Consider the following 23,654-nt stretch of genomic DNA (forward strand, 5'->3'; position numbering starts at 1 on the left):
TCTGTAGATCCGTATGGCAACAAAGCAAAGAGGCAGAGATCAACGCTGGCTTTGCAAAAGCTGATAAAGGACTGTGGTAAGGGAAATATTGGGGTTTACTTTGGTTGAGTGAACTGACATCGAGATGGAGTTACTTTATGTAAAAGCAAATGTCCAGTGTTGACTCAGCGCTTTCTTCCATCGCAGGATCAAGTGTGACAGAGAGGCCCAAAGTCGCTCCGTTCCCTGGTGTCCCTCCTGAAGGGAAGATGATTAAGAAAGGTAGGGTTTTGCTTTGGAATTGATCATGTCCAATGGTTGTGGGGAAGGGTTGGAGCATTTTTAGGGGGGCACTGAAGTTCCCTAGACAGTTCCTGTCTCTTACTCCCTTCTCCAGATGCTTCTCAAAGCCTCAGCCATGCTGCAGCTTCCCCTTTGCACAGGAGAGGGCTACACCACCTTCATCTTGAAGTTCAGCCTTAGTTTAGATAATGACCCATCCTCTATGTTCCACCTTTCAAACACTCAGTCATAGAATCACAGAATCAGCTGGGTTGGAAAAGACCTTTAAGCTCATCAAGTCCAGCCTTTAAGCTCATCCAGTCCAACCACTCCCCAGCACTGCCAAGGCCACCACTAACCCATGGCACTGAGGCCTCGTCTCCACAGTGTGTGAACACTTGCAGGGACGGTGACTGCAGCCCTGCCCTGGGCAGCCTGTTCCAATGCCTGAGCACCCTCTGGGGCAGGAATTGTTCCTCAGCTCCATCTAAACCTGCCCTGGTGCAGCTTGAGGCCGCTTCCTCTTGTCCCATCCCTTGTTCCTTGGGAGCAGAGCCCAGCCCCTCCTGGCTCCATCCTCCTCTCAGGCACTTGTAGGGAGCCATCAGGTCCCCCCTGAGCCTTCTCTTCTCCACACTGAACCCCCCAGGTCCCTCAGCCGTTCCCCATCACACTTGTGCTCCAGGCCCTGCACCAGCTCCATTGCCCTTTTCTGGCCCCCATCCAGTACCTCAGTGTCTCTCTTGCAATGAGGGGCGCAGAACAGTTGCTGGCCTTCCCTCCTCTATGTTTTAAATTCTGATATTCTCTTGAGGATTTCTTCCTTTGAGACACGGGTACTTTAGACTATGCAAAATAAACCCATCAGTTCCTAATTGTAGCTGTCACGTTCAGTGGTTGCAGTGGGGGGGGTGAGATGGGTTGCTGTTTTAGACCTCTTCTCTGCCTTCTCTTTCTCTCCAGAAGCCTGGGGTCCACCCTGTAGAGCAGTTAAGCTAGTATAGGCTGTATAGTCTTACTAAGACAGCACTGGTTTTGCTTTTTACCACTTGTAATTTAAAAACCCATAAAAAGTGGCATTAAAACTCAGTCACATCTTTCCTTTCCGTAGAACCAAACATGTTTTCCTCCTCACTGGTGATGCCAGGGTTGGGAGCCTTGGACAACTCCAGTCAGATCTACCCTGTGCGCAACCAGATGCCCCATGCACTGGCGCAGTTGGGGCCAGGGAAGCAGGACACGCTGTCCTCATGCTGGCCACTGTGCAGCACCCTGAATGCAGGCAGCAGCCTGCTCGGGGCACACACACAGAACAGCTTTGGGGCAGACATGTCCCAGCCTGGTGCTCAGGGCAGCAGCTCCCTCCCAGCTTTCCACAACGCTCTGACCTGGCCTGATGAGAAGGATTCGGGCTTCTACCGGAATATCAGCAGCACGAACGGGCTGGGAGCGGTGTCGGTGTCCGGGGCAGACATGCAGAGTGTGTCCAGTAACAGCGTCGCGCACGCAGCTCATCCCTCCAGCATCTCCACCGCCCCCATTGTCAGCATGGAGACCGACGACATGACCTGCACCAATATGAACTTTGATAAGTACAACCCCATGCTGAACACGAGCAGCCCCAGGCAGCAGCTGCACGCAGTGCCTCCAGCCTGCCCATCGGGAGCAGCCCCGGGCAGCATGCCCTTCAACCCGCAGCCTAACTTAGCTGACCCGGCGCTTTACAGCTTTATAGACCATGAAGTTTTGAGTGAATCAAGACTCTCCAGCAACCCCATCCCAAACCCGCAGAGCAGCACTGCAGATAACCAGTACTATGACACCGATGGTGTCCACGCTAACGAGTTCTATCCGTCTTTCCAATTTGATAGCATATTACAGAACTTTAACCATTGAACGGGTACATAGACGCCTAGCTGTGAGAAGAAGAGTAACTTACCCTTCTGGAGGCCCTGCTTTCTCTTTCAGAAGGTTGCTCTGCAAGTTTCATGATATATAAATCACAGCCCAAAGAGCAGTGCCCATAAAAGAAAGAGAGGTGGGGGGACAGTATGGGGTTCTGTACCTTAAAAATACCTTGTATACCTACTTTTACACTGTTGGAAAAGGAAACCGTTAACACTTAAATCTTCCTGACCTTTGGGAACTGCAAAAGCTGGTGTCTTCAGAAGGGTTTTCAAACGCTTCACAGGGTTCAAACTGGTTGAAAAAGAACAATTTTATTTTTGCTAGGAAAATTGGATTTAAGTTTTATTAGGACAGAAACTAAGGGAAGAAAAACCCTGCACATGGGCACTGCAGTTCAGACTCACCTAACCCTGTTCAGGTTGGACTCAACTTGAAAGGTTTAGGTTTCTTACCCTCGTCCGTGCAAAATAGTCTTCTAACCATCATCATGCATTCATATATATCTTCTTTTTTTACGGTCTCACCACAATCCATTTGCTTTGAAGGCAAATTTACTCTTAAAATCTTTTTAATGACTATGTCATTGTTAGATGTATTTTTAACAGACCGGAAGGTTTGAGTTTTTTAAAGAGTCCAGCTCTGTTGTAAATGAATCACTGCACAAAAGAACGAACAGCAAGTGAGGACTTCTCTGCACTTCTTCCCAAGTGCACTGTTTTAAACGACAAACCCCATTGCTTTAGGAATGGAGCACGCTGGTATTTCTCTGGAAGTTTTTTTGTGCACATTGTCATTTTGAACTGGGGAAATCTGTTGAGCTGAAGCATCTACCTGTTCTTTCCTCAGGCATCATGGCAGTTTCCTGCTATGCAAGTGACTGCCTAAAAAGAAGGCTCAGATCCTGCCTCCCCACCACAAGACAGCTTTTGGGGCAGAGCTGGAGGCAGTCCTAGGAACAACTCGCAGCCATTGCAGTCTGCGCTAAGTACAAACACTCCTCTATGCCGTACATCAGAAACCAGAACTTAACTGCCTTCCACATGATTCCCAGTCTTCCTTCTTAGCCTGAGTTGTGAGATGTTCAGTGGCAGCTCACATGGATGTAAATGGCTAGGTTAAGACACTCTGCATCATAGGGCTTTGCTGGTTTATTATTAATACTATTATTATTTTTTAAGCATCACTGCAGCAAGAAATACTTGAGTATTTCTTAATTTATACAGCTGTTTGGTATGGCAATTAAGGCTTAAGAATCTCACTGTTACTGTTTGGCAACGTAAAACCGCACCATGGGAAGAGGCAATAAAAAAAGCACACTGATATATAAAAAAAACCCCAAACCACAATCCCAAATCACACAACTATTGAGGTGAGTAGTTGTACACAAGGCAGAAAGAACACCAAAAAGTCCCCGTGGTTTATAGAAAAGCAGTGACTCCTTAACTGCAGGAATTCATTGCAGTCAAAGCAACAAGGTGCTGCCTCTGGAATGCATTACACCAATTCCATGGGTTTGATGGAATATGCTCCTTAGACAACATGTAGGATAGATGAAGTTTGGAAAACTGCTTCCCTTAACTCCAGGCACACGACACAAGGAATTCACTTTCTGTTTTAAAGCCATTTTTCCTCCCCTCTGCATAGCTCCTCTGCAGTCCTAAGTAATAGAAAGACCAAAGAAATACAAAGAAAGCTCAGAATGTGTTTATTCAGTTCTTTTTTATTGTTCTTTGAAGTTCTCAATTTGAAGTATATTAAATGTAAACATTTTCCTCACTTCATAGGAAGCTCTTCATGTTACAGTTTGGTTTTACTGTATCATCATTAAAGATTTTCAAAGTTCTGTTTTCCTTTGTAAACGGGTCAGTTTGGTAATTAAAAAACTGGTTGTACCAAGCGCTCTGCTTCTGCAACCTCAGATGTGTGGCATCCCTCCCCACAGGAGAAATGGGAGAAGGTAGGTTATCAGTTGCCTTCTAGAGGATTTTCTGCTCATGGGTACTACTGGCCACAACAAAACCTTAAGCAGTGTGTGCAGGAAGGGGTCATCTCGCATTTCCTGTGGCACAGCCATTGACTTCTTAGTCAAAGAAGAGAGGACAAATGCTTCCATGCTCAGCTAGAGCTGGTACAACATACAACAGCTTTATTCCGAGTCCTTCCAGTGTGAAGAAGGATGGTGCTAAATGAAAAAGGACCTAAAATTTTCCACTATTTTTCATGTAACACTTTTTCATCTCACACACACGTAATGAACAGGTTTTCCTTCTCACAAAACATCCTATTTGAGTACTTGCAAGTAGGTATTTTACACTGAAGTTGTACAAAGTACAACATTTGGCTTTAAACTCAAAGAGGCGAGACTGAGATGAGACATTAGGCTGAAGTTCTTCCCTGTGAGGGTGCTGAGGCACTGGCACAGGGTGCCCCGAGGAGCTGCCCCATCCCTGGCAGTGTTCAAGGGCTGGAGCAACCTGGCCTAGTGGAAGGTGTCCCTGTCCGTGGCAGGGGCTTGGAACTGGATGAGCTTTAAAGTCCTTTCCAACCCAAAGCGTTCTATGATTCTATAATTAATATTACTGCTGCAATATTCATTAGAGCTTCTGATAGTTCAAAGTGTTTACCTTGTATTAGAAACATCGGGATTTAAACAGAAGTTCAGACCCCCAGATCACAGCTCTCATGTTTATGTTTTCACATGGTCACTGAACAATAACTACTTAAAGGGCTGTAGAGATTTCTGCCTTGTCAGCTGACTTCTCCCTCTCATTTGGATGCTTCGCATTTATCATAAAAATAAACAATTTGGGGATTTTCAGTGTATCTATCTCTCCACATTGTATGGAGAAGAAGTTAGACCCAGCACATTTAGTTTAACCTTTATGGCTTTGTTTATCCACACTTGAATTGTTACCATGATCTCCACTGTCACCAGGAAAACGTACAGCATGGTGCAGAAAGCTGCAGCTGCAGTAGGGCAGGAGCCCTGTCTGCCTCAGCCTGGTTAGCTCCATTTCCCCTTGGAACAGCACTTTTCATGCCTGTTGTGTCCACAGTGCAGTCCTGTTTACATTTTTTCCCCTTCAGTTTATGGAATTTTTAAATCATATCTTGGCTCACTTTGAGTTTCAAGAAATCCCATTGATAGGAGACTGAAATTCTCTTTTGTCTGTCTTCTAAATTCAGTGTAAGTTTTCCATCATTCATGACACTTCCTTTCTGGGTACAGATCATTGCCTGAGACAACCATGCCTGGAATCTGTTGCTCATAACAGCTTTAAGACTGAAAACAAAACCATACTGCTCTCTGAATCATGTTCCTATTATTTTTGTGTTAGCTTTTAGGAGCTCCTTGAAGGTGTATTTATTAATACCTTTTTGAGCCTTCAGCTGAAGTTATCCTGCAGTTGTTCTATCATGAGGTCCTGGCAACCACTGAATTGAAGGTAAAACATCTCAGTAATCCCAAATAGTGGTTTGTCTTGGCAAATATCACCTTTATTTATGAAATGTGAATTAACGGAGAGCCCTTATATTCCAAACCTTAATTTCTAGTTGAGAGTTTAACTCTCTTCTGTACTTAAGTAAGCAGAAGCATCTTCCTAGTGAATTAACATGATACAGGCATAAAAGTGGCTTTTCCTAAAGATGTAGGTGGTGCTTTGCATGAAACATAAAATAAGCAAATTAAAAACCCTCAGATCTTCCTTATTCCAGGAAGTTCCTAGGCAGTGTTCAACTCTTATAGGCACCCATCCAAGGTTAGATACTAGAAGAAATGTATTATGCTACTAAACCAAAGCTTTTTCTCTCTGTCTTGGTCTCTCAATACCACCATTCTTTGCTATGTTTTATATTTGCCTGCACTTTGAGGTTCCTGGTATTCCTGTTTTTCTTTACATTTCCATTATGCACCTCTGCCAGGAGTTCCCAATCTTTTTATACATGGTGACTCAACTGGGGAAATCCTATGCCTGAAGAGAACTGTAACCAGGCCAGAGAGCTGCTGAGGCCTCAAGTACCTCATCTGTTCTTTTTCTAGGAAGCCTTGCTGATGTTTTTAAGTGAGAAGAACTTGGGTGTAAGTGAAGTTTTCCTCTGAAAACTGGTTTTCCCTTTGAAAAGTACTTTGTCTAGGAGACAGATTGCCCTTCTCCAATAGTGACGGCCACTGCCCAAAAACCAGTTAGCAGAGAGTGAGGCACCACCTCCCTCCCAGGCACTGTTGGTTTCAGTCTCCCTCATCTGGGGGATTTCCTGCATAAACAGTACTTGGGAAAAGTTAGGACTGGGTTTCAGGTAACCCTGTGCTACCTGCATCCAGATGACAAAAGCTGTAGCACCCAATATACAAACAGTTTAAAATAAATAAATACATCTGGCTTGAGGGAGGGTTGTTTTTAATGAAAACATTTTAATCTATTGCAGAATGGCTATTTGATGTACTCGCTGAGTACCCCCTTTGCACATGTTACACTGTGTTCCTTTAAAAAGACATAGTATCAATACAGTAACTTACCAAAATCCTTTTATCCACTGAGGCGATTAAAGTAAGGCTAGAGACTGAACCAACACTACCTGTCCAGAGTGTTTAAAGTTGATTCAAAGTAACAGTATCCTTTGGCAGATCAACATGATCCAAATGTGCAACAGAAATCAGTTTGCAACCAGGCTCTAATACTGTACAGTGCTCAGTAACCAGCTGCTGACAGCAGAGCTGCTTCTTCCTCATCCCAGCTTGAGAAGTTAATTATCCAAGGTTGGAGGCCAGTCAACATCAACAGACTGAAATGCAGGGGAAAAAAACAAAGGCAAAATCAACAGACTTGATATTTTACATATATAAAGAGATTTAGTAGCACGCTCTATGCTTGTCAGCACTAGGTTTATAGTGGAAAGAAACAGTAAATAAATGACACTGAGGAATGAGACGTGGGACATGACTAGCAAGAACCAGTGGCATGAAACAGCCACTTCTTTCTGGTTGCTCTGTATGTGTCTGGAGAGAGCTTTAAGAGCCGGGCTTTCTTCATAAGGCAGAATCACAACTCTTTATACTACTACTGGCCAGCATCGCTTCATGGAGGGCTGCGTTTACAACATGTCCAGATCTGTTAATGAGAAACATGGACCATCTCCACCTTCTACACATCCTGCATATGGGTCATGACGCTGTGAAAACAAACAACTTGTGGATTGATGCCACAGAAATATTCAGGTATTGGGCAGTGCAGGCAAGGCTCGAGTAGAAAACCATCGCCTGCCCCCAAATCTGCCTTCTGAGTAAGGAAAACTAGACTAAAAGAATAAGTTGTCATGCATTATGTGCAAGAGTCATCTAGGCAAGATCGTGAACAGTTACCCTGACTGTTAGTTAAAATGGACAACACACGCCTGACACTCTATTAGAAGCAAATGTCGTAATTACTACAGCTTGGATCATGTCTTGCTTCCCTGAGGCTACATCTCCACTTCCCTTTGGGCATCAACTTGTTGCTCCCCTTCTTCCAAAAGCAACACACCCAATGCTTCCACGGTATCACCATTTGCAATCTCACAAAGCGGGGATCGCCCCACAGCACATTAAACATCTTGGCTCCAAGACTGCCTACATTAATCATACCTACTCCTCAGCTAATCTACAACTGCATCAAAGGAGTAGGCTCTTAGGCTGAGCTAAAATGCATTACTAGCAAGATGACTAATTATTTTCAGGTCCCTAAACATCTTTCATAGTTATGTCCAATAGCTGCAGTGACACCTATCCGTATGAAAGTGATACTTATCAGCCTGAGCCCCATCAGGTGTTCCTGCTTTCCAAACTAACTCAAGTGCCCTCTGCAAGCTCTCCTTCTGTATTATCCTACAAAAGATATGCAGAAAACTACAAGGCTGTTATGCAAAATGTAACAGGTGGGCAGCTCTCCTGAAGTACATGAGAACAAGCATGTTGATCAATGGCTATCTGAAATGAAAGCACGTGTTTTAAATGAACCTTGCCAAACCATGACGTTAAGTGTTAAATCCATATCTCTACATACATTCTTTTAACCAAAACAAATTCTGGCTTTTCATTTGATGCCAGCAAGTGAGCAGATATAATTTCTTGCTGTGTTTGAACCAGCACTGAAAAAGGAACTCAGATCTCTCCTATTTTTCAATTTGAAAAGAAGTGATGTGCTACATGTAACATGGCTAAGCTGTGTTCCAGTGGTTGCTAATCACAAGTGTCATCAATTCATAGTATGTCTTCCCATCCCTCCCTGCATGACTTAAGCCAAGGAAGCCTGTCCTGTGTGTCAGCAGGATGCAAACCACTATTTTTGCGTTAACAGCAATTTTTCTATTAGCTGTGGTAGATTTGGTTAGAATAATTCCACTGAAAGCACCTCACAAATGCAACTACCTGACTAATTTCCAGGAAAGATAAAGAACAGACAACTTACTTCTACATCCAGCTCCAGAATGTCAGCAGTTCGGTTCAGCAGGGAGCCAATATTGGGCTTTGTTCTTCCAAAGTCTCCGTGCACAAATTCTTTAATGTAGCTAGAAATACTGGCTAAGGAAAGGTGTGTTTGCCACAAAGAAATCAAAATAGTGCCTTTTTCTACTCCTAAATCCATTTGCAGTGAATAAACATCCTGTTAATGCCATATCCATCTTTAAAAGACTTCCTCATTCTTGGCTTTTGACTCGGATGCCAAAACCTGCACTATGGACCTGCATTTTCTATTTCATTCCAAAGCGAGTGGTGACAAAAACTCATTTATGACAAAAGTTGCTAATTTGTAAGTAGCAGGAATCTGCAGTGCATTAAATATTGTGGAAAAGCTTATTTTCTAAGGTGAAAAGTTTTCAGTTAAATTAGAAAAAGCTTAAGAGTATCTATCTTTAACCAGTATATTTTTATAGTTATCACATACTTTAACAAAGTGGTCATCACAAAAACACATGCACATGGAGATAGTATTGCTGAATGAAAGCCTGAATGTGAAATTAAGCAAAGATTAAGCAGCAACATATGAGTGTTGAAGAACAGAGACTTAGAAACACCACAGTGATAAAAGCAGGAAACTTCCCATTACCGAAATGACTCTCATCAGCAAGCTGTAAGCATTGTGTAACAGCTTCTAAGGATACGTTCCTGCCTGAGTCTTCAGGTGCAGGCGAAAATGATGCTCGTCTATGTACTCAGACCTCATGGTGTGAATGATCCTACATCTTACAGCAAGAGGCCTCCTGTGAAGCACTCGCAGAGGGGTCTTCTGGTCGAGTTTTAACTCCTGTTACAGGTGGTAACAAAATAAATGAGGAAGGAAATGTGCAACATACAACACATATTGTAACAGTCGTGTATTGTTAAGCAACCACATCTCTTTTGTATTATGGTAGCTGAGTAATCCTGAGGCAAAGCTAAGTTTTGTTGTGTTTATCAAAGGAGCTAAGGACAGCCATCTCAAAGGCTAAATGAGAAGGCCTCATATGAACACAAACTAATGGAATCACAAATACAGAGGAATAACCTTGAAATCTCCATAGTCCTTTGCTGGAATGACTCCAGGATTTAGAAGCTCACTGAGAGCCTCAAGGCAATCAAAAACCTAAAAAAATCCCACCCACAAAATGCTTTGTCTAAACTACAGCCAAGACCCTAGAAATAAAAGTGAGGGAAAAAAGCCTAAATGAGATTAGATCTCAGAGCACTCTTTTCATTCCCTACCCCCTTTCCCAAATGAGATGCAGCAGTCTGAAAGGCAACTTCTCAGGGAGTGGGCATGCTAAGAAAAGAGCATCACAACAGTTGTCTCCCTGAACTGTAATGGCTCAAACCCTTACTTTGAGAATGATTTAATGGCCAAGACCCATAGGGAATGGTGCAAGACAACAGAAACTGAACAGCCTTCTCATCAGCAGCATCTCCCTAACCAACACTCAGAGCAAGCCCTCATTGACCCAGTGTGCTGCTTCCACTGAACACTTTATAAGGCTTCTTTGCATTATTTACCACAGACATTGCAAACTCCTTATTGCTGCAGCTGTGGAAGAATGACTTTAGAGCCTGCAGAACTAAAGATCTCCTCTGCTCCTTGCACTGCTGCAAAACACTATCCAAGGTAAAGAAAGGGGTGCAGGTGCCAGATTTCCCCCTCTCCCATTTGCTAATTTTCATATTTGGTTTACAGGTAGGTCAACATTATACAGTAATGTGTTGGTCTGGCTAACAGCCAGCCAGCTGTATTGCTAAGATGACAATGGAGAAGTAAGGAAGACTGAGAAGGGAGGTATGAGAGTCCCTATAGCAAGAGAAACCCTAATGATAAAAACACCAAACCCAGAGAAAGAGATATGCTCATGGGTGCACATAAACTCTCCCCTAAGGCACCAGGACAGGTACTATATAAATTAGCAAAACCAGCTACCTTGATATCATCTAGAAATGCAATATCTTCTTTCTGTATTGCTTTGTCTGTCCATATTAAGGCACTGTAGGTCTTTGTCTTCTCCTCTTCACCTTCCTTCATACGACCAATTGCCTCTCTAAACAAAAGAAATTAATTACTCCCATAATATAAGCATAACTGTATAATGCTGTGAGCAAGAATGCTTGCAAAACTCCCACAGCATCACTTTGAAATCCCTTGCCAGCGATAATAAATACTGACCTGGTGACAAGCTGTAAATCTCGAACCTGTATTTTGTCTGAAGAGGTATTAATTGTCTGTGATATTTAAAAAAGAATCAGTTAGAAAACCTGCTCAGTTAGAGCAGAAACACATGTTTTATGAGTTCCAGGAGGTGCAAATGATTTACCTGCTGAAGCCTCTTCATTTCCTCAGCAGTAAAATGTATTCTATGAGGATTCACAAGCTCAATTGCAAAGGGCCTTCCTGGCAACATGCAGAGTCATAAAACATAAAAACATGTTGTTCTAAATTAACGTCTGGATTTATGCAGGAAGGTTGGAAGGTGTGAAGATTGTCTGCTGTTATGCAAACAGGGACAGGACTTGCGGGTTTAGGGACGTAGCATCAGATGGAAGGAAAGAAACAAGGGACATTTTTTTGGCTACTAAACCCCAGTATCAGCAATAAGTGCAAATTAAAACTTCCCAGAAGACATCTTGTACAAGTCTGTGCTAATTAAAAAATAAAATAAGAAAAAAAGTTAATTAGCTTATTTTCTGTCACCTACAGCAATGCCCAGGTGCAAGATGATGTTAAATCCCGCTCCCTCCGCTAAACATCTGTTGCAATAGCTGCACTTTCTGTGCTCAGGGCCAGGGATGATCCCTAGTATAAGCAATGCCAAGAACTACATTACAGATCAGACAGCAACTGGAACACATCATTGTTAATTTTGACTTTTTCTTTCCCCTCGTCCTTTGGCTGTAGCAGCTTCAGCATATTGGAAAGCAACTGACCTTCCTAAAGGACCCAAGTTCAGAAAGGAAATAAGGCCTTCTCCTCCCCAGTGACAGTGAGGCAAAGTAGGACCCAACAGAAAACAAGACAGGAATCAGTCTGATACAAATGGTTTAAGAATAGGAATAAAATTCTTCCAACAAGCTATGCATTTCCATACACTTGTGCAGCCAAGGACACTGAAAAAGGCTTTCTCTTTCAGCTGGATTTATGAAATGGTTCAGTCTTGGGGAATATATACATAGATACCACTAAAATGTTTCTGAGATTGAATTTTAGAGCATGCCTAGTCACACACTTATGCACTTAGCATTAGAGCTATTAGGGTATCTTCAGCTGACCATTTTGTGTGTTTCTGTGCTTCACAAGGGATGTTTCAAACCTTACCATTGCCTAGTGTTCTTACATCCACATCTTCTCTTCCAGAGGAAGAAAAATTAAAGCCTACAACAGATTATAACAAGGCAGGTGAGATCTGATTTTGCATTTTTAACACTCTACAGCTTTTAAAAGGTGAAATATTTTCTTCCTGAACTTGTTTGCAGATCTGCTTTGAAGAGCTATCTTTATAAAATGAAGCCTGCACCTCAGGAACAAATCTGAGACAGTTACTGCTTACTGATGCACAACTGTCTTGAAGAACATTCCTAGTTCCTTGGCCTGAATGAGACTGTGCCAACCTTGAAACTGTCCTAAAGTAAAGCAGTACAATCCTATAGGAATTCCACTTATTAATTGCGTTAATTTCTTATCCAGATAATTTAAGTTTATGAATAAAATCAAACTGAGCTGTCTTGCTCCAAAACACAACCTTTTATCCTAAAAACACCCGATAGTTTCTAAAGATATCAGAGAAATTTCTGCTGGTCACATATCTGGAGAAAAGAGAAAGAAAACTCAAGTCCAAACTGAAAAGTGACCTCTGCGTATTTGGGGTTTTTTCATCTTTCAAGCTTCAAAAATGCATTGTTGGGTATGTAATTTCCTTCACCATATCCCCTCCACCTTCAAGCTTTGCCTGAAGGAGGGACTCACTTAGGTATGTCCACATCTTTCCTGTACTGGGAAGCCAAGAACTGGATCCAATACTCCAGATACGTCTCTCCAGTGCTGAGTAAAAGGCAAGTAAAAGGCACCTCCCTTGAGCTACTGACAGTCGTCTTTCTACTTGTTTATATCTCTTCTCAACATTACTGCCCATGCACTACCACTGTGATAAATCTGCAAGCTGGAATCAGGTGTCACATAGTACTGTAACCATAACATTCACATCATCAGATCAACTGAGGAGCTATTTTAGTAGGATAAAAGACTGCATCTAGTCTCTCACAGATCATAGATAAAAAACGTTTCCAATTTTTGACTTGGAAGGATAAAAGTTGCATAAGGAAACTTTTTTTTTTTCCATTACACTTTTGTATTAAGTGAGTAGCTACTAAGAAAAAATATTTATGATGAGAAAACATGTCGAAGATACTTACTATCTGCTTTGAATTCTGCCATTAGGTGCTCTGAAATCAGCTCTTCCACTGAGGATTCCAGCTTCCGCTCCCCATCAATAATCCACGGAGTCTGAGGTAAATTCCTTGAGTATTTGTTGTATCTTCCTGTAAAAACCAACTATGTCACCTGCGATCATTCTAAACCAATGGACCAAAGCTCCAGTATTTCACATTTCATTTTCACTGGAGCCTTGTGAACACAGATTTAGAGGCTTCAACCTTCTGTGCCTACAAGAGTTTCAGACCCCAAGATGGCCAGCTTAAAGGTAGACTTGGAGCACCTACTTTTGCAGTCATACCTTCAGGCATAACCACAGAAACAAACTGTACAGAGCCTGACACAAAAGGGAATGAACCCCAGAGGCTCAATGCCTAGTCTGAGTCAATTCTGAATGGAAAAAAATGGGGTTTTAATCAGAGCATGGTCTTGAACCAGCCTCCCGTGTGCCACACTAGTGCTATACATATGCCCATCCACCAATGCATACATGCCCCAGCAAGTCCCCTCACTCTCGTATTGAGTTTCAACCCAAGTTCTGCCATTGAATGCTTAACAAAAGAAACCCAAACTGAAGTGCTTTGGCTAATTACAAGGAAAGCCATGTGAGCCAAATATCTTAATAATAAACCAGCATGAATTTCAAGAACCTTGCAAAGTTGCCATGCAAAGCAGTTGCCATCCTCTGACTAATTCTGGTCATGGTCTCATCTTATGTCCCGCTAGCATGCTGTCTCCTGTGACATAAAGACTGTTATAACTAAAGACCCAGTCTGACATGGATGACCAAGATGAGCTTTCTTATTGACAAGTTTTGTAAGAAGTGAAAATATGCACAAAACAAGGAACTCAATCACAAAGAACAATGAGTAAACCCCTGCACAACAAGTTTCAATCTGAGATCTTGCATATACAAAATGAAGTTCAAAGCAGCTGTGCATATTATATTGTCCCTCTGTCATCTCAGTTCTTTTGGTTTTCAGTATCATATTTTCCCATTTCTAACAAGGTTTCCTTCTTGCATTTTGATCTGCAGAAAAACCCACACAAACAAATTGGGGAATCTGACTAATATTGTTTCACTGGGGCATATAATGAAAGCACTATGACTAATCACTCAGCTTCACACTGCTAAATTCTCTTTCCATAAAACGGAAAAAGGAAAATATTATTTTTTTATCTCTCAACTCCCCATTCTAATGATTTTAGGTTTTGAGCTGAAGAAGAGTGAGTTAAAAAAACAATAGGTGTTTCTCACTTTGACAGCTTTTTCTGAACCCTTAAAATAAAACTTGGGGGGTGAAATCATCACTAAACACCACAGATAAGGTCAAGAGGGCAATACCAACCGTGAAACTGTGCTTGCAAATTAAGATTACATCTCTTTTAATAATAGAAAAATAACTGCACTGTACTCAATAAATTCTATTCTGGATTTAATTCTTCAAAAATTAGAGAGAACATCCTGTCTGGGGTTTCGTTGTTTGAGCGAGCTATAAACTATACATCTCAAAACCAGTATTAAACCACATGTGGAAATCTAAGTCTCTGTCTCCCTCTCCACACAGATGAATGCTGACCAAACCATCCAATGAAGCAGCCTAAACCAGTGTGTTCGGAAAAGGCTAAGAGACACTGGATATCTTGGATTCATGAAGATGTACATCTAACTGTTCCCTCAGTGATTAAAAATAAGAAACAGGTAGGTACAGAACATCAGCTAGCCTGCCATTAGAATATTCACTTTTGCATTTTTTGTTTTCATTTTGTGCTTTTTCCTTTATTCAGGATTTGTACCATCCTTTTAAATAATATGCTGAATTTAAACTGCAGGGTTTCAAGAAAAAAAGAAGCTGTTTGCTTATATTTAAACCAGTGGCTGTTTGTCCAGAGGAGTAGGGGAAGGGTAGATTCTCTTGCAAGCAGGTAATAGAACAGTTGAATCATCTCAACTCAGGACAGCAAGTGTTGTGGCAGTACCTGCCTCACCCAATTATTTCAGATGTTATCTTGGTTTCGAGTGGGGGAATCTAGAAAGAGCTAAGCTTTCCAAAATTTAATCTTCATTAATCCCATTAAGATTGGCAGGTTTGGATGGAATAACATGCAGATAAATCCAAATCAAACCTGCTTCTGGATAAACCCACTCAATGAGCAGAGAAAGTTGTTTTAAGAATTCACATCACCCTGTGGTGTCTCTAGAAGAGAGACCTCTTCCATCTCTCAAAGCAAATCAATGGCAAGGAAAAGCAGGCTATTGCTAAAATATCCAGAAGGAAGGTGTGTGCACACTGGGAGCAGCCCAAGTGATATGCTCCCCTCCTGCAGCTCCTACCATGGGAACCCTACCTTGTCTCAGCTGCCTGCAGTTCCTACCCCTCTTCAACCACATTCCACCACAGACTATCTCTAAGTTTAAATTCACAGTGTAAGAGCAGAAAAACAGCTTTGATTTGAGCCTGTTATCTGTGATTTCTAACTTCTGACAAAACCATGTCTTCAGCAAAGGCAAGTTTAATTTCTTCCCCTTTCAAATAAGCCCACTCTTGGACAGAGCACGATTTGTTTCTGTGCTCCTTATACTTCAATAAAGGAATCAAGAAATAGCAAGAACCTTCTGGGTCTCATTGCAGTATTACGAAGTTATGTTTAAGATAATACAGCAGCAAATAAAATGGATCACTTTACCAGCCACAAAAACTGCACCATTATTGCACTGAATTTCCAGAGCAACACAGACGTTCTTTGGTGAATTTGGGGGACATGGAAAATGCCTGTATAGAAAAAGATTAAAGATAGAGTTATACTAGAACATGGTGGAGCATCATCATAGCAATAATGGCATGCAAGATGATGACTTCAGTTAGACAAAACACAGCTATTGGTGTAAACTCAGTATTCACATTAAAAGGTAGAAAAAGAAATGGATAAACATTAAACAAATCAAAACCACTAAATCTTGGTTGGGAATCAAAGAAAAGATTTGATTTTCGTGCAATTAAGCACAGTGAACTACAGAGTAAATGTCTGTTGATGTCTTTCCACTGCTTGTGATTTTTACCATACTACAGCACTTGGTGTTTCCTTAAAACTCAACTCCTAACATTTTGGAAATATGGGAAAAAGTCTTTCTTGTAAAGAGAAGCTTGCCTTGTAAACTCTAATGTTCAAAATACAGAAGGAAGTTCCATGATTTCTAAATCTCTTTTGCGGCTTTGGGGACATACATAAGATTTTTAAATGTAAACGACTGGCAATACTACAAGAAGCTGTTTTCATTTCTAACTGTTCTAAATCCCATGCCAGCCCAGAAGTCTGCAGTGCTGTACTGCCAAAAGCACCGAGCAGAACTGCAGCTCTCTTGACTCACAGTTTCCCCTTCTGAGTTAACCAACCAGAGAGGAACTTCTACTAATGGGAAAAAGCCCATCATCTGTGCCATGTCCAGTTATATCCATCCTCTGTATCTTCAGCATTTTCATATTACCCCTTAATTAAAAGACCTGGAATGACATTCTATTACCAGAAGAGGAGAAAACACAACACATTTTACCCGGTAAACTAGAGAATTTCAAGAATTAAAAGTTCTTTCATAGACATCTTACCACTACTTACCCAACCTAATATTTTCCTCCCCATCCTAACTCTATACAAAAGCACAATACTAAGAACTAGTTTCAGTATATACTTACTTGAGAAAATCCTCTTCTTTTATCTTCTCTAGGGCTTTTATAACTGCCATTCTAGTGAAAACAGACTGTACAATGAAATAAAAAAAAATGAGTCAAGAACTAAGAGAGGCTAAGAAAGGATACGCTAAGGAAGAAAAAAACCCTAAAGCATGCACACTGTAGGATTCTCACAATATAGTGTTTTCGCTTGTGTTTTATGTTTTCTTCTACCTCAAAGCAACTCCATATGAGTAAGAACTCACCATGATCTTGACCCTAATTTTAATAGGGCAAACAGCACCAGGTAATTTTGCCAGATTCTGTTCAAGTCACTTTACTCACAACATGGAATCAATACGACTAATACAGCTGACAGACTGGAATATAACAGTTATTTAGTTGTACAACTAAGATTTGCCCCTTTGTTTCTAGAAGACAGGTACAAACTGTAGTATATGTTTACTCAGTGCTTTTACACAGAAAATATAACAACACTTTCTGTCTATAGTTACTGTACACTATATACTTGCAAATAAACCTACTGCAACTCCTGAGAATATTCAATTGCTAAGCCTGATTGTTGGTTAGCTGAAAGAAATACTATGCATATCTCTGGAAACTACCTTATTTCAGAAGATACACAAAAGTAAGAACAAGAAAAGTTCTGAGGTCCAAATTTGCAAAACAGGTTAAAAACAGAATCCTAAATCCATGAACATAAACCTAAAAAAGGTTTACATAGAAACATATAAACCTAAAAAACTTTTCCAGTCTCAAGAGTTAAGTATACCTAAGCCCCAGCTTTTATCTTGGTGAGAGCAGATAGCTAGTTCTTCCCCAAATAAGACTGTTGAGTAGGTATCTGTTTATGAAGTTCAAAAGTTCTTTCATACTCAGAACTAAGGGCTCTGAATGGTAGGGCTTAGCAGTTCCTGAACTGTGGAAGGCAAGGAACTTCAGACTCCCAAGCTGCATCAATTCACAATGGTGAACAGATAGTCAAAGTAGTAATAATAGTACAGTAATGGCAGGAGTCACAACTACCATCCTCTTTGCATAGCCAGGTGCTCCTGTTGATATCTCAAGTGAGGCTAAGGCAGAAAACACAGAATTTAGGTTTCTAGAGCAGGAGAAACAAGTGTTGTAACGGGTGAGGTGGAATCCTGCTTTAGGAAGGCTGAGGACAGTAGGTCTCTTGGTCAGCTATGAGATCAAACCCTACTATCCAGGGTTTTATCCAGTCAGGTCTTGAAATCCTCCAAGGAGGGACCCTGCACACCCCATTTGCACAACCTGCTCCACTGTCGAACTGTCCTCATGGTAAAAATGGCTTTTCGTATCTACTGTGAACCTCCCATTTCAACTTACTTCCACTGCCTCTCATCTTCCACCATGCACTGTGATGAACAGCCTGGCTCCCTGCTCTTGATAATCCCTCTATTGGTAAGAGATTGAGTTGGGTCCTCCCTAAAGCTTTCACTTCTCCAAGATGAAGAAGTCCAGGTTCCTCAGCCTTTCCTCACAGGGCATGTGCTTCAGCCCCCTGACTTGATGGCCACCTGCTGAATTTCTGATTTAAGGATGGGGTGGTTTTTTTTGCAAACTGGATTGGGGATTTGGAAAAAAAAAACAAACCTGAAAAAATTGTCCCTGTCTGGGACAATTTAAATCTTTGCTCTAACATACAGTTCCTGGATGCTTTCAGGATAGCTGGTCTTTCTCCTTCTAAGCATAAATTAGAGATAATAGCACTGCCCTTCCTCGTAGAACAGATGAACTGTAAAACCCTTAAAGTAGCAGCATGTTTAAATAACTGTCTACAGCAGAAGACACAGAAATTTTCACTCAGAACCCAGTTTGTATAGTACTTCTCTGATTAATACAGCCCTTGAAGCTTTAAGCACAACTTCTGTGTAACCATTAACCTCTGCTGGCTCTTCAGAGCTGATATTTTTTGCTCAAGGTTCCCCTGCATCTTGTTGCCTGTGTGGTTTTAACGGCCAGGCCCTGCTGGTTTAGCTCCTTACTTGGGATTTTCCCCCTTCTAAAGGAAAGTAATGCAGCAAGCAGTGAGTTACAACAATACAATCCTTCTAAAAAAAGACTTGCATTTCTCAGTCAGGTGGAGTAGAGCAGGCAGAATTCCTGGGTAAGACTGCCTCTGTCAAATGTCAGGAGACTCTTCACCAGAAAGAATAAAAGGCCTTGCAGAGGCTTCTGACAGAAGTTACTTGTTCTCCCTCTGATCACATCAACTGTCCTTATATCAGTTTCTCTCCAACTGTTTTTTTACTCTTACACGTCCTCTTTTCCATCAATGAGTGTGTGCATGCTCAGGGTCTGCAAGAAGTGGCAAGGTCCCTTTTCTTCCCTCCCCTTCTGCAGACGCAGAGAGGATAAAACCATCCTGCATGTATTGTGTCTTTCGTTCAGGTCAGAGGACATGAAAACTGCAGTGTGATCATTTTCCTCTTGGCTGCGGAGTCTCAGCTTCACAATGTGACTTATCTGAACAGAGAGCTTGAGGATCATCTTTTATGCTACTTTTAATGCATGACAATCAACTTCCTAGATCTTCAGGAAGGTATTTACAGAGAACATTCCTAAAATTATGGCCTTCAGGCAGTCTGGAAAATGAATGACCTAAAGAAAAGCACCAAGCTCTTAGTTTTCTTAAGCAGGGACATGTTAAGTGAATAAAGGGGACAACTTTATTTTGAGACAATAGAAAACTAGAGAGATTTCTGATGAAGGAAAACCAGACATTTAACACTGACTGAATACTGAGGTTAGTTCTTCATTGTAGCTACTGCTGTGAAATTCTGAATGTCAGAAAAGAAATAGAACAATGATGAGATCCTACCTGTTTGTTCTTCGCTGGTTTGAAACAGTCTGGACAGGCTGTGGCTCTAAATAAAGAAATCAAAATTAGCTGGTACTCTTATAGAAGAAGAGGAAAATAAACAGACTTAAAAGCATAGCACATACACAGTCTTTTACCAATGTGTCCCGTATCTCACTTCCACAGCTTAGCACAGAGCAGATTTTACAATTAACTTTATCCTAAGCCACAAGTGGCAGACGGTGTGTGATGCCTGATCTAGAGAGAAGTCATGGACAAAGCTGTGTAAGCCTCTTTTGCTCTGACACAAATGTGTCTCAGCTTTGAGATGGGATGGAAAAGCACACAAGCAGTTTAGCTGTCAGTCCCTTCCAATCCTTCTCCACAAAGGTCATGATCAATCCATGCAAGATGTGCTGACATCTTGAAATCTACACTTGCTGTTCTTTCACAATCCACACTACAAACTAGAGGTTCAAATTGCTTCTTTTGGATAGGAAAATTCATTACTAATCCTGGGTGTTCAATACCATTTGTGCTTTGCCTCTTCAAAAGGAAACTACTGGTTGTTTCACGAAAGTGAAAGCCAAGTGAGTGAAACACTTTTTCTGAGTACTGTAGAGGAAGTTGCTGTTCCTATTAGTGGATTTCTATGTATGCAGTTAGAGATGATTTCTAGCCTCCAACACAATTTATCAAGTCTTGCTGGTACTTCTCAAAGCCTCTGTAACTACTTTAGACTATAAGGAAGCAGGCCTGTCCTCTTGTTTTTTGTACAAGGAATTTGCCTGACCAGTTTGTGACACAAAGCATCCCAAACTCCCTCTTCCACTATTTCAATATCACCTTACCTTTAATCAGAACTCTCCAAATATAAACTATCAAGAGCCAATTCAATCTTCCATGTCAAACCCAGCACACCTACCTACACATAACTGTGGAAGAACAGCTTGAGAGATGAGAAATTGCACACACACTGTACTTGGAAACCTCACCCCAAAGCGTCCCTGGAGGACTTCTCCAGCTTGAAACAAGATCCTACTTTGCTTCCACAAAAAAACATGACTGTCATTACTAGAGCATGACAATTGCCAAATTTACCCTATTTACAAAAGAAACCAAACCATTGCCTCAGAATATGCCCAGAGCCAGCCATTCAGAGGCAGAATGCATTGACACCTGAGAAGCTACTATGTAATTAAATTAGGTAACATGCTATTACTTCAGAAAAATGTCTATTAAAACCTTAATTACTCTTTAAGTATGCTACAAAGAGAAAGCAAATAAAGGGATATTGTCAGGTCACATGGAATAAAGCTGAGTAGTTGGAATGTGGAATGGAACTTCTTTACAGCTTTCACCACTGTGACTACTCCGCTCAGAGCGCTGACATTGGCACCGTGACATGCCCCACATGAGTACTTTTGAAATGGCACAAGAAGTATGGGTGAGCTGAAAATAAGAGCTGAGAGGTTCCAGAGAAAGGAAAAGCACTACAGGAAACAAGAGCTGATCAAGTAAAATGAAATATATAAGAACAGAAGGGTGCAGGATCCAGAAACACTTGAATTTTTACAAGACTGCAGGTACCATTATTTAGAATTGTAGTTTGGCCTCAATAATTTCTCCCCCTTTTGCCCACACCTGAAGAAGCTGGAAAGGAAAGATGTTCAGCAAACACTGGTAATCCATTCCTCCAAATACCTCATCTGTCATCAAGCATGCATTCCTCCATTCCCCCAAGCTGAGTTAAAGATGCCACTGCTGAAAACCAAGGAGGTGGCAAATGGGGCATTCAAAGATCACAGACTGCCAGAAGGGGTAAAATCGGGGAAATATATAAAAGTTGCAAAGGAAATCTGTAGTCTCAAGAGATGAATTTACTATGCAACAGAGGAGTCTATGCCAAGCTTCTATCTATGCTAAGATTTAACTTGCAGTAGGGCACAAGTGATACAACTGAGTGAAACTCTGATTTTCCAAGAAGCATCAGCAAATGGGAAGAGTGAACCTGATTATCCAGAATGTACTACAGAGTTTGAGAAATCAGATTAAATGGCAGCCAAATTCACAGAAATATTTTGCTTCTTTCTGTATAGCAAATATCCAGCTGGGCCAGACCAAAAACTATGTGTAGTGATCAGGGAACTCTGTTTTCATCAACCAGCTAAACTGGATTAACTCACAGCCTTCCTGCCCATGCATGTCTCCTATAAGAGCAGGAAAATACGCTCAAAAGACCTCAAAAGATTTCCCCACCTGCATGTTTTGAGTTTATCTTTATAAATGACACAGCTATATGGAAAAGGGCTGAAACTGAACAACTTACCTGAATGCTCTCCTTCCAGCTGAAATTCTGGATTACCGTTTATTGGCTTTAAAGCACAGAATTATCCAGAGATTATGTTACCTTAATTCTATCTGAATATGAGGAAGTTTAGATGCAACCCCTACTGCAGTTTATAAACACAGCATATTCTCATCTGTAGCAAATCTGAACCAACAATGTTGCACAATATTTAGATAAAGATCTTTTGTTATTTATATAAAAACTTACAGGAAATGGCACTCCTCATCTGTTTCTGGGTGAGCGAAGACCACACTAACTTCAAACAAGCTCTAAATTGAAAACACAAAAGACAAAAGCAGAAGCTAAGAGTTTTTTACATAAACAGGGAGGATATTCTCAAGCATCCCTATTGTAGGATTAGGAAAACAGTAAAGAGGTAGGCAAAGGAGAAAGTAACCCATTTATTCTACAACAGCCTCTATGTGTGCCGTAATAGCATTTGCATTTCTGAAGTAAGCAAAGATTATCTGAGAGCACTTCAAAACCATGAGTGACCTACACATCATAGACAGCGGCCCCATTCTGTGCAGGGGGAACTGAGTCAGAGGCAGTGTATGCTCAAAGCCTATTACGGTCACTAAACTTCACAAACCTTCAGGGAGAGCAGTGCATAGCATGGAATAAAGATAAAACCCTGTAGTAGTCACCACTGTAAAATTTTGTCAGGGGCTTTGTTTGCAATGACTGAATGGCCTTGGGGCAAAGAAAGGCAACATGTCCTAGTGGAGTGACAGCTAGACCAGAAACTCTAGTGTAATCTCAGTTCTAACCCCAATTCCCTCTTTGGCCTTGGGCAAACAACACTCATTACTTCTGTTATTCAGATACCAGAATACCTCAAGAGGGCTATTGAAAAGATTGGCTAATATTCAAGAGCCTTGTAGATAAAGAGCACTACACAAGTAACTTTTATGGTACAATGACGTCTGGAGTGGCTCAGTGCCTAAGCACTGTGGAGCTTTTGCTAACTTGGTATGCGGAAAGTTTGTTTCTTCTTGGATCATCTGCAGGATAACTGAGTTTTTCTTTCTTCACTAAGACAAAAGGCATGCTTTCAATTAGCACTCCTGGGAAAGGACAATCTGTAATTATAATGAAAGCTGACAAATCAACCTAAAGACTAAATGAGCCTAGTCCTGGGGTCAGTTTTACAGCAGAGCACAACTTAAAACTGCAGACTGCCTTGTCAGCAGGAATTTTACCTTCAAGATGAATGCCATGTTCAGTCAATGCATTTCAGAACCATTTTAAGGTTAGTCAGAATCTGGAAGCTGAAAACAGGGTCTGAAAAAACATTTCTATTGCATACTTAGAGGTATTGCAGGTTCCAACATGCCTATCTCTAGTATTCACTAAAGTGAACAAGGACCAGTATTTCCTCTTTCAGTATGTTTCAGAAATAGTACGTTAAATTCTAGGGATAAAATGTGACAACCTGAACAATTTATCTCACAGAGCAGTAAGCGCTGGCAGTAATAGAAGAGCAAAGAAGGAACCTGTGAACGTTCCTTAGCCTATGAAAAGCAGAGATCCTGAAAAATGAGAAAACTGAAAAAGTCTCATTCGTAAAAGGAGGATATCAGCCCTAGAGCAAGATATTCAGCAAAAGACTGTGATGGTTGCAGAAGATGCAACGATCTATGTGTACAAAAATGAAGATTGGACCCCTCAGTATGAGATTTAGAGATCTCTGGTAAAAA

The 23,654-nt window shown here is 41.2% G+C and overlaps 2 protein-coding genes across 5 annotated transcripts in view; one reads left to right on the plus strand and one right to left on the minus strand.

Moving 5' to 3' along the window:
- Positions 1–3,465, plus strand: part of REL (REL proto-oncogene, NF-kB subunit) — a 32,167-nt gene extending 28,702 nt beyond the window's left edge. For both annotated transcript variants that reach the window (XM_062609766.1, XM_062609775.1), the window contains 3 exons: positions 8–76; positions 187–261; positions 1,373–3,465. In XM_062609766.1, coding sequence (XP_062465750.1) covers positions 8–76; positions 187–261; positions 1,373–2,157 — 929 coding nt within the window. In that variant the 3' untranslated portion in view covers positions 2,158–3,465. The remainder of the gene's footprint in view (positions 1–7; positions 77–186; positions 262–1,372) is intronic.
- Positions 3,466–6,552: 3,087 nt separating this feature from the next.
- PUS10 (pseudouridine synthase 10) overlaps positions 6,553–23,654 on the minus strand; it is a 31,454-nt gene continuing 14,352 nt past the window's right edge. For 2 of the 3 annotated variants that reach the window (XM_062609800.1, XM_062609807.1), the window contains 11 exons: positions 19,626–19,671; positions 16,784–16,848; positions 15,780–15,865; positions 13,073–13,198; positions 11,979–12,035; positions 10,981–11,057; positions 10,833–10,888; positions 10,590–10,707; positions 9,310–9,452; positions 8,616–8,715; positions 6,553–6,954 (listed from right to left, as the gene is read on the minus strand). In XM_062609800.1, the coding sequence (XP_062465784.1) occupies positions 6,916–6,954; positions 8,616–8,715; positions 9,310–9,452; positions 10,590–10,707; positions 10,833–10,888; positions 10,981–11,057; positions 11,979–12,035; positions 13,073–13,198; positions 15,780–15,865; positions 16,784–16,848; positions 19,626–19,671 (913 nt within the window). In that variant the 3' untranslated portion in view covers positions 6,553–6,915. Of the gene's footprint in view, positions 6,955–8,615; positions 8,716–9,309; positions 9,453–10,589; positions 10,708–10,832; positions 10,889–10,980; positions 11,058–11,978; positions 12,036–13,072; positions 13,199–15,779; positions 15,866–16,783; positions 16,849–19,625; positions 19,672–22,161; positions 22,224–23,654 lie in introns of all 3 variants that reach the window. The other variant, XM_062609788.1, reaches the window with a different exon arrangement.

Source organism: Pezoporus occidentalis, unplaced genomic scaffold (genome assembly GCF_034315485.1).
Source record: "Pezoporus occidentalis ecotype Australia unplaced genomic scaffold, CSIRO_AGI_Poc_V1 ctg10, whole genome shotgun sequence".
In the NCBI taxonomy this organism is placed as follows: Eukaryota; Metazoa; Chordata; class Aves; order Psittaciformes; family Psittacidae; genus Pezoporus; species Pezoporus occidentalis.